Source organism: Amblyomma mixtum, chromosome 5, assembly GCF_055824585.1.
Source record: "Amblyomma mixtum isolate Tamu chromosome 5, ASM5582458v1, whole genome shotgun sequence".
NCBI classification, from domain to species: Eukaryota; Metazoa; Arthropoda; class Arachnida; order Ixodida; family Ixodidae; genus Amblyomma; species Amblyomma mixtum.
In genome coordinates, this window is record NC_143016.1 from 179,968,844 (window position 1) to 179,984,890 (window position 16,047).

Consider the following 16,047-nt stretch of genomic DNA (forward strand, 5'->3'; position numbering starts at 1 on the left):
TGACACAATTAAAAGATGCAGCACCCCACCCCGTGATTGCGCGCGCTACCGAGCGCACGTCGACCACGGCGGTCCTGAGGGGAAACAGAGGAGAGACATTGTGGCTCACACAAGCATGGAATTTATTGCTGCAACAATAATAAGGCGAGCTAGTAACAAAATACGCTAAGGAATCGAGGTCGTCCGACTCACCAGCAAGGTTACGAGCTAACTGTCGCCCACGCTAAGGCAATGGAGATATTCCGAGGCTGGACGGGACGAGCTCGCGGAAGACGTTCCCCGCATGAGGCCTCGGCGCGCTAGCGGGAGGCACAGCGCTGCGTGGAATCATCGGCTCGCGTGCGTCTAGTTCCCGAGCCGGAGAGAGAGAGGGCTGTATCTAGCGCGCGCGCGTCAGTCACGCCGTCCGTGGCACTTGAGTGGCTGCTACGCCATAGCCGTCCGTTCTTATTTAAAATAACTAGGGAGCGGGAGAACGTATCGCTGGAAAGCAACCAAAAGGGGACGGAGCGTGTCGAGTCCCCACAAGGAATAAGCGCGGACTTAGTTGTACCGGATAGTGTGTGGCCTAGACGGTAAACGCCCTAGAGCGCCTAAATCGAGAACATAAAGGCCACAATTTTGTCTCAGCCCGGTGGCCGGGTATCGCTGATTAATGCATGGCACTTTGCGGCGCTACATTATTGAGCACAACTGGTAGGGCCGACTCAGCCTTGTCCAGATAGTTCGGGGCATGTATGGGCGATGCTCTCTCGCGATTCGCTTTCAACCATTTTATCTCTGCTGTACGGTGCATTTCAGGTGTTCGCAAGACTTACGTGCTTCCAACACGTTTTCAGTCTTCGGAAAAATCTTCACGCGAATACAACAGTTAAATGTTTTGTCAATATTTCTTCAGTTCTTACTTCATTCAAGGTTACTTGTGAGTGAGTCACGATGCCAGCAAATTATATTGGTGACTGAATGTATTAGGTGCCAGCTCAGCATTTATGTTCAGCGCGTAACCTTCACATTTTCCACGCGCACCGCCTCCCCATCTCTCCGACTGACCAACATCCTATTAACCTTGTGCCACGTTGGACGTTTAATTTTTCTTTATTTATTTAGCTTACTGTGCTGACCTCTGAATAGGCTGCTGCAGAGGTTGGGAGTCAATACATATCTTTTATAGAATGATCGTTCAAAAGATTCACGAAAAAAGTTCAATGGCGTGTGCATAAAAGACTAACCAGAAGAGGAAAAACAGTAGTCATCTATGACTTGCAGGAAAACCATAAACTGAGAACCAGGACAAGAGAGGTGCAGTAGCTTAGGTATGGGAAAAAGTCTGAAAAGGAAATGTTGTCGTCTGATGAGCAGATTTTTGCCCGCACTAGCAAGCGATAAACGCACACGGAACGTTTCGAGATTATAAAAGGAACAATATGTCTGCGTGAACACAAGATAGAACACTACCGCACCGAGGACAACCTACAAAGCAAGACGGATATTCAAAAAAGAGAGGCTTTTTACATGATCACCGCGTAGTGCATTCCACTATCTTATCACATGGGGGTAGAAATAAGGTAAATATATCACTCTTAAATCGGCATTGTCTGAGGTGTCCAGTGTACTTAAATCTTCTGGGTGCATATTCATCAGGAAAGGGTTCTTAGCAACATGCATTGGAAAGATATTATTCCAAAGAAGAAACGGAAGTTAAAACACAAATTATCCCTGTTTTGATTATTCCTAGAAGACTAGCTTTCTTCATTATCTCGGCCTGTGATTGATAACGGCTGTACTCATTTTATATAAATGTTAACACCTTTCACTGAATACTTGCTAATTTAGATTTACTTTTCCGTGTACAGTGGAGTTAAGCATTAATAGCGTACTCTAGCACAGACTGCGAGTGCAGTGTATGCCAGCTGTTTAGTCGACGAGCATGCAAATCTGAGAGTGTATCTAAGTTTCCTAAGCACAGTGAATGCCTTAAATGTCATACCAAGTGTTTCATGGAAGACTTTCAAAAATGTGCAGAAATAGGCTTTTTGGGGTAAAAACATAGCTTTTGCGGCATAGTATTACCAGTGTTGGCGGAGACCGGAAAGTCAGTGAATTGTCTTCAGTAGAAAGCGGGTTAACTAATTTTTGATAAGTAACTTTTTAACTACCACTGATAGACTTCTTGAAACTTGGAAAAAAAACACCTAGGCGCAAACAATTTCACAACGACAAAGAGAAACGATGAGACAACGGACAGGTGCCAACTTCCAACTGTTTATTGCTCGAAAAACACATACCTTTATGGCCTGAGGCAACGCCCACATTTATACTCCACGCGCCTTATCGCAGCCGTGACTAATCGCCTAGCACAAACATTATTTGACAGAAAATCGCACTGCCCCGCATACCATTAAACTGACGTGTCACTCACGCACAAGGCTGCCTGTTTCTTTATGTGAAAGGCTTCCAATAACAGCTTCGCCTGCTTGAACTTGCTTTTGACCAGAATCCTCACCTTTTCCAGTCGAGGTGCACACTTGCACGTGTTAACATGGCTCACCAAAGTGGCGTATTTATCTTTATTATTCACTACCTTTTGTCACGTTCCCCAAGGCGTTTGTTGATGCACCTACCCGTTTGCACTATATAAGACATTCCACAGGTCAGGTGTATCTCGTACACCACTACTTCCATGCAGCGTACGAAGGTGCGCTGATGTTTTATGCTGCACACAGGGTGCTCACTGCCGCAAATCCGGGATATGTTTGCTCAACTTGTTTGGGACTGAAAAAACGAGCGGTACCTTGTGCCTGTTAGCCGCCTTTTTCAAATTGTGTGACACGTTGTGCACATAAGGCATGGCTTCAGGTTTTACCGTAGGGCCCGTTTCTTCAAGATTCTTTGGACTGATGCAGCGTCTTGATTTTTGGAGGAGGCTTTCAGCGACAGCGGTCAACACCACCTAGGGGAAGCCAGCAGCCAAAAGGCGTCCAATCTGATTTCTTAGGCTATCGTGGATTTGGTGCGGATAGGACTGCGAAACCGAGGACTCAGAGCAATAAGAGGTGATGGCGCCGTTCACAATTTTTGAATGCGCCGTATTGAAGGACAGCAGTTCCTTACTATTACGAGGAAAATAACCCGAACATAAATGGTCCTCCCGAACGCCAAACTTAGGTATATATATTGTAGTTTCCGCTCCCTTGGCAGCTCATTCGTAAAAACTAGGCCGCGCCCTTTGAAGTTAAAAACACTTAAAATCCTGGACACATTAGCTTCAAAAAAATTATCAAAACCAGGGGATAAAAGGATAAGAAAATCGTCAAGATATCTAAACGTTTTAAAAAAAGGTCCTCCTACCAACCATTGCGCAAGTCCTTTGTCCAAAGCAGCTAAAAAAATCACATAAAATAGTGGCGACACAGAAACCTATATATATACCTTTTCTCTGTAAGTAGGGTTGCTCATTAAAACCAAAAAGTGAAGTTAAGATATTGCTTCAATTATTTCAAAACATTTTTCACAGACATACCGGCAGCATCCCGGAAGGCCATTTCCTCTGTACCTTCAATGCACGAAAGAACAGACGCCAGTAGCTCAGGAAGCGGGACGGAATAAAAGAAATGCTCTATGTCTACACAACAAGCAGATGCAATTTCCGGGTGTGTTTCTAAACAATGATGGACTGCATCTAGCGATTATTTACCCGAAAAGGGTCGTCCAATTTAAGAGAGATAAGCTTGCTTTGCAAGAAACGGCTGACATTATGCTGCCAGGAACCATTTTCGCTCACTGTAGTGTGGAACGGTATGTCAGGTTTGTGGGTCTTAGCAGTAAAGAATACAGAAAGACAGTTCCGTTTGCTTTTCGCTATATCACTAGCCAGCTTCGGTAAATGCAGGTCCTTATAAAAGTTAATGAACATGTACAACACGAACTGGTGGGCGAGTTGGTCTGACATATCTAGTGAAGCACCGCAACGGCACAAGGCCAAGGGAAGAAGAGGACAAACACAGCGCTGAACTGACAACAAATGTTTATTCCGGATGCAATCAGCATATATATACTTCAGCACCTTAGAAAAAAACAAAAGAAAGAGAGAGGAGCGGAGCGGAAGGTTACAATCTCAGTCACTATGCGCGTGCAGCTGTATCGCGTGTACATCGGTCATATGACATCAGATAGTTGTGCTCTTTCTACGAAATGGCTACGGAAGGGGTGCTGATACAATTCGCACCCAGCTTCATGATTTCAGATGCCTCTATAATCTCTCTAGTAAGTTTATCCTTGTGTTTGGTACAATGTGGCTGTTCTTGAATTTCGGAAAACAGGAACATTCACGACAGTGAATACCTATGTGGCGGGCCGCATTCTTAACGTTGTTTCCGTGATCTCTAAGTCTTTCATTTAGACAACGGCCTGTTTGGCTGATGTATGAACCACCACACGTCAATGGGACTGAATACATCACGTTATCTTGGCATGACACGTACTTCATTCTTTGGTTTTTCTTGCAGTCATGACCAGATTCCGATCTTTTATCCGGGCCATTTACCCTCGCACACAAGCCACTGAGTCTCACAGGCGCCGAAAAAACATCAACTCCAGCCTTTTTGCCTGTTCTCTTCAGATTGTGGGCACAACATGGACATAGGGTATTACTGCCAGATTTCTTTGTTTAGAAAGAGGGACAGTGTTGCCCCCCTTTAGCTTTTTCAAAATCCCTTCTGCTACTGACGCCTGAATATGAAGGCGGTATTTTGCATCGGTTAGTCTTTCAACTTGATTGGAGAAACTATGTTTTATCTTGTGTGGACAGGACTTTTTCATGGCATTTTGAAAGCATGACGCCACAATGCCTTTTTTCACGAGCTTCGAATGGGCTGAGCTCTAGGGAAGTAAGGGCTTTTTGCTTCTAGGTTCAAAAGCCCAGCATACATTGAAATCAGTGAAATATAAGGTCAAATCAAGGAACCTAATGCGATCGTTCACAGCCACTTCAGGCCCCACCGCGGTGGCTCAGTGGCTACGGCGCTCGGCTGCTGACCCGAAAGACGCGGGTTCGATCCCGGCCGCGGCGGCTGAATTTCGATGAAGGCGAAATTCTAGAGGCCCGTGTGCTGTGCGATGTCAGTGCACGTTAAAGAACCCCAGGTGGTCGAAATTTCCGGAGCCCTTCACTACGGCGTCTCTCATAGCCTCAGTCGCTTTGGGACGTTAAACCCCAATAAACCAAACCAAACCAAACCAAATAAAGGTGCTCTTTAAGCCACCAAAGTTGTTACGATTACATTTTTAAGATTTGTAAAATGAGAAGTAGCGATTGCCACGGTAGACCGTCTAACACTGCTATATTTCCTCGTGCCTTTTTCTATATCCTGTCTAATTATTTTGTTACTCTACCCTGGAACCAACGTCTTCTACTGACTTGTAAATTACTGCAGAGCCTAGTCAAGTTGCTGGCAGAAACCTTTAGCCCTGTAGAACGTCCAGTTATCTGACAGATGAACTGAATTGAACAAAAAAAAAACGGCTTGGTTGAACTCTCTTCGCGGTGCATGACTCACCAAAACATTAATGCTGGTATAGCCCCCATTTCAGTGACAGTGATTTTAAAATACAGCTGTGCGCAGCCATCGAACACATTGCAGGGCGACGTCGATCGAGTCAGGAATCAGGTTGTTATCCAGGAGGCATTTCTGTCAGGAGGCAATTGCATAAAGCCAGAAAATTCAAACAATCAGTCGAAAGCTAGAATAGCTTCATAGCCATAAAACAGTGCATTATCGATCCCACTGAAGAAAAATAGCCCTCGACCGCTTTAAATGCGTATTTCGCCATGATATTGCCTATTAGCATGGTCTGGGTATGGTGTCGCAACAACTGCAACAGGCTTCAGAAAGAGGTAAGAAAGAAGGTGCGCGAACGAACGTGGGTCTCTTCTTCTGAAGGTTGTTAAGAGAACAGGCTTACAGAGTTTTGTTAAGTTTCCTTTTTCGGAAAACAACCATCCCCTTACCTTGACTTCACGCTGTAATGGATAAGGGGGCTAACAGGAACTCTTCCGAGCTGTTCACTTTTTGCGTGCTTTTAGGACACAGGAATGCAAGAGGGAGATGGGGCATGAAATTTAGCACTTGTCCTTTATACGTTTTCTATCAATATTGCGCTATATTCTTTTACCGCGAAGGCGTCCAGTCGCCCCTTCAGCTGAAAATCCGACGATGTCATCGTTGTCATCAGATCACCGCAAAAAGCAGCCTAGATGGGCTTAGATGGGCAGCCTAGATGGCGCGCCCTTCTGGCGTCATGACAATGTGACATAATGGCAGTTGGCAGTCATATTAATCATTGGTCGCTCGGGAAGGGCAACTTAGGTCTTACAAGCCTCACAAGTGGCGGCACCTGCCATCGTAGGCACTGGCGCATCGCTTAACCGCTGCTCTACTGCTGCAGGAATGCTATTGGATCTCCTAGAGAATGACCAATCCCGCATGTGTGGCCACAAACCCACTAAAGCTCTCGCATCATACCCTTAAGCCGGAGCTTATGTGTACATTCCAGTTTCTTTAACTTTAAACAGAACCAACTACGTTTACTATTGCTGTTGTTGCGTCTGAAGCAATGACACATACCCTCGGTAGGTGATTGGCCATGGTTTCTTGCAGATCCCAAGAAGATAAATATTAATTCAGGCTTATCTCAAGGCGCCGATCATCCTTCTCTGTTTCTCTTTGCTGTCTCACCACTTCGATTTAATGTTTTGGTGCTGCAAAGAGCCTCAATGCGATATTCTTCAGCAGAAATATTCACAATATTGAAATCAATTATAGTAGCCTGCCAAGCAATTTACGGCACTCACCAAACAGCCGATCGTGACAGGTGGCGGCTAAATTAATGATTTATCTCTCAGGAAGAGCAACCTTGTCCGCACAAGGCCCACTGCTGGGAGCACCTGACATTCCAGGGGCGTGGCGCATCGTTGCTTAACTGATGCTCGACTTCGCGGAGGGGGGGCGGGGGGGGGGGGGGTTGGCATGAGTGCTCCCAGGGATCTATGAATCTAAAGAAAAGGATGGCCTCCAGCATGTATGGGAATTAACCCATTGTTCTGTGGTTTCAAACTCTTAAGGAGGAGCTTAAGTGTTCCCTTAAATTTTTCCACCAATTTAGCTAGTATGCATGACCTTGCACATACCGGGGTCATTATACCGGGCCGGTGACTGTACTCGATATGTGCCTCTGATTCTATTTGGCCTTTTAGTAGATTTCTTATGGAACACACAACTTGGCTCATATTTACGAATTGCATCACTTATTCCTATTTGTGGCACGAACATTTTTGATGGTTTGATCTTCGTCGGGAAGTAAGACCCTTTGGATCGAATTTCCTATGGGTAGAGCAACCATTCAGAGCGGAAACGTTATGCCTTGATCGCGGCAGGCTTCACTTGCTGGCTATGGTTCTCTATATCTGATTCGTTTTTTTGTGTGTGTGCAGCATGGCCCAGAAAACGCGTCCTGTGTTAGATAGTGGCGGAAACTTGGCTCACCCTTCCGTCAATGAGAAAACCGGTTGCATCCTGGAGGTCCTTCGCTTCATAACCCTGAATAAAAGGCAACGTTCATCTGGTATAAATATTTGCGTCAAGTAAAATACACCGCAGAGCTGTGAATAGGATTATGTACAGGGCTCTCCAGAAAATCTCAGGACATACGTTCTGATTTTAAGCCATGTGACGGTCATCTACTACACCCCCGTAGTTTAATATAACTGCACTGGGTTGGAGGAGCATTACTTTTACTTCTTAACGACTTCTTAGCTTCATAGATTTCTTAGAGTTTGATGGAATGCCCGAACGTAATGCCTCAATAAAAACCCTCTGGCCTAGGAACTATTGAGCAGCCTTGGACGTGTTGGCTCCGCACGTGTCAAATGTGTGTACAAACATTGAGGCGAACTTCGTAATACGCGTTATGGCAGTATCAAAAACATATTTCAATATGTATAACCACTTTTTACCAAGGTGCTTGCCCCTCCACTTTTTCCGATGTCAAAAAGAATGATCTATTCTCAGGCCATAGCACCACAGTATGGTGAAAGCATAGGAAGCCGTGAGGAAAACAATTGGCAACAGTGAAAAAATACTACTGGGCGAAGCGCTTCTGAAAGCAACACTAGGCCATTTATGCTACACGTGCTAAGCGCGTGAGATAAAATTTACGATTGGCCACTCACTCTATTCTACACGTCCTTTACATGACGCTCAAATATAAGACATTTTATCTCCATGAGGGGGGGGGGGGGGGGGTGCTGTATAGCGCTTCTGAAGAGTGAAGGTGGGCGGGGTGGGGAGGTCGATCGAGGGTGGCAGTGGCTAGGTGGGCAGCTGCCTTGGATGGGCGTCAGGTAGGCAATGTGGCTGGTGCTTTTGGAGAATGGAGACTTCAATCAATGAGGCTTCACACAGACAACGGCGGCACTATCGGCAGGTGCCGCTGGTACTGCTACCGCACTGAAGCGCCGTAATCATAGAATGAGTACTTCAGCGTCTTCTCCCGTCCTTCCCAGACAGGCCACACGCAAGCGCGACATGATGATCCCCAATACCCAGAACAGTAATAGACGCGCGACCCACCTGCGACCAAAAGTGCTGCGTAAGTGCAAGTGTATTTCTACCGCTTCAGGCAGGTTGGTTTATTATATGCACATGTTGCCTCACTGGCAGTAAGTTTTACAAATATGGGGCAGGCAGGATACGAGCGGATGAGTAGATAAAGCAGCTTTCTCGTTGCATCTGCGTTCAGATTTCGTTTTTAGCACGACTACACAAAAAATTCAAATAAAAGTTAATCGCAGGACAAAGTTCCATGACTGATTGATTGAAACTTCATCTTCTTGCTCTACTTGACAAGCATTGGAGACAGTCGCTATTTGAACACTGCTAAGGATTGAACGAGAAAACAAACTTATAAGGCGTTGTTGGGCGCATTTGTTATGGTAGCTGAAATGAACATTATTGGATTTTTTGGGGCTGTCGAGCTTATCTAAAGGGACTGGCTTTCGTTTAGTCATAACAATGCTCTCCGCGCTCTAGCAGTAAGAGACACTGGACTACTTACAACGAAACGGCTGAGTGCCATGATGGTGTTCTTCACAACGCATTCGGTCATTGTTGCCTCATATTGTCTTCTGTCCTGCAAAAATGAAGAGTATGTGGAGTATAAGGATACCGTATGTGTCCACTGAAAGGTGAACGCGGGAAAGAAAAATGATGCGGTTCGCGCATAACATTTCAATGACTCCTTCAAGGGAGCTGGGTGGCTCGCGCGCAAATTTCTGCCGCTGCGCCGAGAAACAGCGGATGCTAACCGGCGTAGAATAAAAACCAGTCGCTTACCTTCGATTTAAGGTCTCTATACTTTTGAAAGCAGAAACGTATGTATGCGCATGTCGTTTTGAAACCCTGCAATGCAACGCAGAAGCGCCACTAGTGATTAATTACATGAACAAATTTCTGAAGAGTATAGGTTCGTCCATGCCACTATTACACAAATAACTGTAAAATTATATAACAGTAAATATCAAGGGCAAACATTAAAAATAAAGTCTGCGTGAGTTTCAGTGCGCAAGCCTGTGTTCCACCAAATCCCTCTTTTCTCTTTTAGTAAGTCCCTCCTTGCAAATAATCGTTTTGTAGTAACCCTTTCGGACGGTAAATTTTCTATTCACTAATCTTCTAAGTGAATATCTTACGGTGGTAATAACTGATGGTGAAACTAAAAGGCAAACCAACGTTTACTGGTTGGGATGGAATGGAATGGTCCTTTTGTTTTTCTTACAAAAAAGAGAACGAAAACTTTACGCGCACAGCGTGAATCTGGACATTCGAAGCATGCCTATGAGATAAGACAAATTGTGCAGAGTTTATTTAAATTTTATTTAAATGAACACAAAATTATACCCCTGGGATACTGCATGAATTTAAAAAAGTCTATTATCAGGGCACTGTGACTAAACAAAGCTCAGATTGTTAGAGGCAATTTTTTTTTCAAGTGACGTAACCTGGCTCATTATATTCTTGTTTAGGAGCAAACAAAAGGTGGGAAGCACTGGCCCCCATCAAAATCAATACCCTTTGACACACGCTGGTTGGCAGGCCGTAACGCATCACAGTGTAGCCCATACAATGCTGCAGGATACGAGATCCGCACTTTGCTGCTTTCCCTGCAGTAATCACGGCTGAAAAAAAAACGAAAATTAACTTAAGGCAATAATAAAAGTCGGAAACTTATGATGCATTGAAACTCTCTGTGACTGTCACACTTGCTGCTTGAAATGAAATGTAAAATACACAATGGCTTATGCCAACAGGACCATACACGGTCACGTGTGGGGAGTCTTGAAATTGCTATTTGCCGTAAACCTCGTTGTACCTCTGCACATTATATTGCCAAAATAATTGTAGCCCGATGACAACATGTCAATTATCATCTGTTTGAAACAATGCGCTTTGCCGCTCAAAGGCGAAAAGGTGTGGCGTAGGAAGCGCTTTTCTAATGAGCAGGACTTGGTGAAAGTAATAAAAGTGCCCCTTCACAAAAAATAAAATGTACACGAAGGCCCGTTCTCATCTCATAATCTATGTACACAGTGGAGCATTTTCCTTCAGGATGAAACTGTCTATTTTTCGGTACTTAAGCGTTATAAAATTTTATATTACTGCTCAATCGTCATAAAATATTTAGAAAAGTGTTCATTGGCCCTTAGCCAAAACTGATAGGTTTGAAATATACGGTGGGCTATATAAATTGTATTTTAAACATATTTTGTATTCATGAATGCACTAAAAATATGTAGGAAATACGTTCCTGAAATTTAATGCTTGGCATTCGAAATATATTCTTAAAATATGCCAAAACTACCTCACTTAAAGCATACTTTGAGCACTTTTAAAATACGTGAAAAATTGTGTATGCAGCTTTAGCATCTTGTCAATGTATTAAAAGTGTACTTGCGTAAATATGAAGGTAATTCATCGAAAGTATACTTCAGTTCTAACAAACGGACAGTCCTTTTAAACGTATCTGCAGCACACTTCTAGCTGCCGGTGAACATTCGAGGGTTCGAAATTGCGTTTTGGGAAATGGCATTTGCATGTTGTCAGTGTATTTGAAGTGTACTTCCGTAAATACTCAATTAATGCGAATTTATGGCGCTCGTCCTGTGTTTATTCTACTGGGGTCTTCGTCTTTGCGCTGTTTACCTTTCAATAAGTACCACCAACCTGCCCGTTTAGCTGTTTTGCAGTTCATTTGTCCAAAACATACTTACATTCTAGCAAATTGGCAGTCCGTATTAGCATATTTGCAACACATTTCAAGCTGTCGTTGAACAATCTAATGCTCGAAATCGAGTTTCGGGAAATCGCATTTTGGTGTTGGCAATGTATGTAAAGTGTACTTTCGTAAATACGCAATTAATCCGTGCAAAGTATACTTAAATTCTAAAAAATCGGCAGCCCGCGTAAGCTTATCTGCTTTAGACTTCAGGCAACCGTGGAACGATCTAGGGCTCGAAATGACGTTTCAAGGAACAGTGAAAACTCTTCCTTTCTTGTCGTCCTTTCGTTTACGGTAACTTCTAACAGGAAGGTAATCACCACTTATTTACACTACGTGCGGAGAACGTGATAGAATTATATCGGCAATGGCGCCTAGAGTACTTCCGGGCCCGAATATGCCAACGAAAAGGCCCCCACCTGGCCGACCGGCTCCCTTAGACGCCCGTGTATCTGTTGGTTGACAGTTCGACTCCTGACCTTTGCCTAACGCAAGTTGCAACTAGCATTTCGGTTCTAGATTTCTTCCAGATTCAAACGCGACCAGTATGGCACTTCTGCGATAATTTCGGTGCCCACAGTCTTTGCGCAAAAAAACGCCTCACCGGGCAAAATAGTACGTCGCTCTCGCTGGATATACATAAGGCAAGTCTAGCGCTAAACTTGTCGGAGCACTTCTCGTTTGCTGCGTCACTTTCTTCTTGATTTGCTGTGTTGGTATCTTTGACGTTCCCATTCCGCCGCGTGACCCTATTTTAACCTCTTGATTGATGATGACTACTCGTTTACAATCATTTCCGCAGTTGAAGCATCGTCCCATTCTGTGAAGCCGTCCAGCAGATTCTTTTTAAGCTCAGGTGAATATATTTTTAATGTATTAAAAGTATATTTATAGTCTATATCTAATATACTCTAATGTATTTAATGTATATTTTAGTATATTTCTAATGCATTATAAATATGCCAAGCGGGCAAAAATGTACTTTTTACGTATTTTTAAGAACGTTCAAAATATTCTTCCTATTATACTTAGAGAGCATTCGTATCGCAGTTTAAGCACAGGGACCAAAAATTTAGGAATAAATATGAAATTAATACAATATGTTTGAAATGCATTTTTAGCGCATCCTCTTTTCCGCCAAGGGGGCGCTTATATGTTTTTTCTTACAAGCGGTGTTCGTTGTATTAAGACGCGTGAGCTGTGTCTTAAAATAGTTATAACAGGAAAATATTACTTAATGTGGCCCCATGTAGCTACATCGCTCGGTTCCTCCGAGTGTTTACCACGGGGGCCCAGAATGTAATGCCCCTGAATTTTTTTTTATCGCGCAGCTTTAATACAAACTCACCAATCTCCGGGCATGAGTTGTTTTTCATTGTAACCTCCTCCCACTGGTGCGGCTTTGAGCCCACGAGAAAGAGATGCATGCAAAGGGCCCTTGTACCAGATTGTTTTAAGGCGGAAGCCTTTAATGTCTCATTGTTGTAAGCAGCAGTTGTCGACAGAAAATGTCACGCTTTTCAATTGGTGGAAACGGTCGTGACGTCACAGCGCGGGAATTTCAAATGGGGCCAATTGTACTTTGGCTAGTAACCATGCCGCCAATTGAACGGATCGTATAGCGATGCTCTAAGGAAGTGAGACTGAGCTTAGTTAATTGCTTAATTACTCAATTGGCCTAATTAGCTTTACTAGTCAGGCCATATAAATAAATAAAACCGATTAAGAAATTGGTCGAGCTCAGGAATCGAACCCCGGTCTTCGGCATGAGAGACGAGCATGCTATCCACTCCGCCATGCCAGCTCGATGGTTTGGAATGAGCAAAGGCGCGTCTAGTGAATACGGTGTCTTCACTCACTCTCATCCTCCTCCATTCCCTTCCGGCGAGGTGTAGGTGTCCACCGACAAATGAGAGACAGATACATTTCCTTTCCTCAAAAACGAATTTACCGACGAGCGAGGCGTAGAACCGAATGGGCGATGGCGTTCTATGGACTCCTTGGCAGCGTTGCAAGACGCTGTCGCGTTCCACTCTTAGGGGCGAAGCTTAACATCTTAAGAACACATCAGTGACCACACTTTAGGTCAAAAAAGTGCCCCCCCCCTGAATGTTGTGAGACAGTTACTGCGTAATTTCCTTTCCTCAAATACAATTTTCATTTCCTTCATTACGGCTCCTCTTTATCTATCTTCTTTCACTCCCACTTCTTCCCTTCCTCTACAGTGCGGTTCAGGTGTCCACCGAGATGACAGAGAATTACTGCGCCGTTTCTTTTCCTGAAAACCCGTTGCGTTCAAAGGGCAAGGCATCGTGCCGAACGGGTGGTGGCGTTCCGTGGACTCCCTGGCAGCGCTACAACACGCTGTCGCGTTCCACTCCTAAAGGTGAAGCTTGAGCGTAATTAATTAGCAGTTAATTAGTATTCAGGCATTAATCAGTAATTAACCACCAATTAGTGATTTGTGATCACTTAGTAATTAGTACTCAATTATATGTGACGCCACCAGTGCCACAGAAACAGCGAAGGTGGTGCGGAAAACGCTTCCGCCTCTAAACACTTTAGACAGTCAAAGTGCCCCCTGAATTTTTTTACAGGCAGCCAATTTTTAATACTACGAATGATGATCTTTTGAAATGTTCGTCTCCTGAGCTGATATTTTAGTGGCTTGGAAAAATGTGAATGTCACCGTGCTAACCTAGGAAAGTAAGGTACAGAGGGAAGCTCTGAACATTCAGATTTTTCTATCACCTGTTGTATTTTCAGGCTAGGGCGATGGTTGGTATTGTCGAGATGAAGAAAAACATAACGTGGTGGTGTTCATCCAGTTCTTGCGACATTTTTTCTTATAATGGCTTGTCGAACAGTTGTGTTTTCTTATTCTCCGCACCGTATTATTACCGCTCCATTCTGTTCAAACTTTATGCACTGTACCCAAACGTTCATTATTGCGCCGCAGTTTCCTTTTCTATAACTAGGAATTCAATCACATTGTTTGGTTTACAACACGCGTAAGACACAAACGTGAATAAGAAGATAGGTTTGCTGCAGTTGGAAAAGAACACCGATAACTGGGGGTACAGGGGGGGTTTTGCCCTGCAATTGGCGTAGTCAGGCTGATGACGATCATGACACCGACAAAAACATAATTTTGGGGATTGGTGTGACGGCGTCACGTGTCCGATGGTGATGAAAATGTACTGACATAAATGGGAAGCAAAATTCTGCGAACGTGTGAGATTTTATAGCATTCTCTTCTTCTCACAGGAGAAAGCAATGAAGGGGCATTACTTAGCTTGCTCGCTTCGTATAAGCATCGGTTTTGAAGAAAGAAACGAAGAAGGAATCTTGCGCAACGTGGCATGTTGGGCTGAACCTCCCGTTCGAACCAAGGCGTGGTGGCCTACAGGGGGCCATAATGGATGGCCCAGCATTTTTTTCAGCAGCTGGGGCTCTTTAACTTGAGCTGACATTGCACATACGGAGTCGGCGCGGCGGAGATTCCATCCTGGGACATTAGTCTCTTCAGCGGATAGCCAAATTAACAAAGCCGCCCCGTGGTATGGTCACGTTTTTTGCTGTACTCGTTTTAAAAGTGATGTATGGTTGACTACCAAGTCCTTATTACCATTCACCTTCATCAACGTTTCATTTGGTTTCATTCTTCCAGGCATGGTAGGCCAATTACTTACAGTATTCTCCTTCGCACATCTGGAATTTTCCCTTCTCTGTCAGCTTTGGTAATGCGAAGCACCCTTGCAGCAGAACGAAAAGCATTGTGACCTTCATCGTTTCCACGGTAGACTGGAGACGCAGGAAGAAAATCCGAGAATTCCTCCGCTCAAAGGAGTCACACGAATGATAGCCCCGCATGTTGAGAGAGAGTTAAAATTCTACAAGTGCAAAAGAAAAGCGATGACAAACTGCTGTACATTCTATATCGCAGCACTCACTTGAGCGATGGCTCGCTTGGGGAGCCTGCCAAAACATCCGGTAAATAATATACTTTTTGTGCACTCTAACTTGCCTCCGGCAGCAACTGAAAACACGTCTCCGAAAGCAATCAAAAGGAAGAGCGATTGGAATGAATTGTTTGACATGCAGGACTAGCTACCGCTTTACACTAAAAAGATACATAGCTGCGATGATATCGCTTGCTTTTTCCACGCAGCTCAGAATAAGTTGCCGAATACGCAGGGAGAACAGCTCTATAGATTTTTTTTTATATTTTCAGATAGAAATTAGATTTTCTTTAAATGGCAGCACTGCCGTCACTATTGCTTAAAGGACATTTCTTGCGATTTCAAGGACACTCAACTTGTTATGGAAATTTATTTGTGTGTAAGAATGCCGCATCTGTCGAAGGGATTCGTCTGCAGCTAACTAGACATCTTCCTAGACAGAAGTTAAAGACACCTTAATACCCAAAGCATGTGTTCGAGAGTTTACCTCAGTAGCCCAGCTCGTAATCGTGTAACAGAGCGGTCATTCATCACTGTGCCATGCACTTGCGGTCTTTGTATTTTGTAAATTATTATTAGATTAATATGAAGACGGACGAATAGGGCAATTCATAGCATCGCAAATATAGGTTTCCATAGATGGCCACAGTCCTTGAGCCGTCTAAGTTTGGTTTGGTTTGGTTTTTGGGGTTTAACGTCCCAAAGCGACTAATGCTATGAGAGACGCCGTAGTGGAAGGCTCCGGAAATTTGGA

The 16,047-nt window shown here is 44.1% G+C and overlaps 1 protein-coding gene across 1 annotated transcript; it reads right to left on the reverse strand.

Annotated features, from left to right (window-relative positions):
• Positions 1-5,600: 5,600 nt before the first annotated feature.
• LOC149344950 (uncharacterized) lies at positions 5,601-15,120 on the reverse strand. The gene is made up of 6 exons (XM_089547327.1): positions 15,024-15,120; positions 10,125-10,231; positions 9,390-9,455; positions 9,100-9,186; positions 7,542-7,595; positions 5,601-5,687 (listed from the first exon to the last, which is right to left on the reverse strand). Exons 1-6 carry the CDS (start codon positions 15,118-15,120, stop codon positions 5,601-5,603), a joined length of 498 nt encoding a protein of 165 aa, XP_089403453.1.
• Between the last annotated feature and the right edge of the window lie 927 nt (positions 15,121-16,047).

Excerpts from the sequence above, each read along its gene's own strand:
- LOC149344950 (XM_089547327.1), bottom strand. The coding sequence starts at position 15,120 with ATGAAGGTCACAATGCTTTTCGTTCTGCTGCAAGGGTGCTTCGCATTA. Across the intron at positions 9,187-9,389 it reads ATAGAGACCTTAAATCGAAG|GACAGAAGACAATATGAGGC; the intron begins GTAAGCGACTGG and ends TCATTTTTGCAG. Across the intron at positions 5,688-7,541 it reads GTTTTCTCATTGACGGAAGG|AAATGCCTCCTGGATAACAA; the intron begins GTGAGCCAAGTT and ends GCCTCCTGACAG.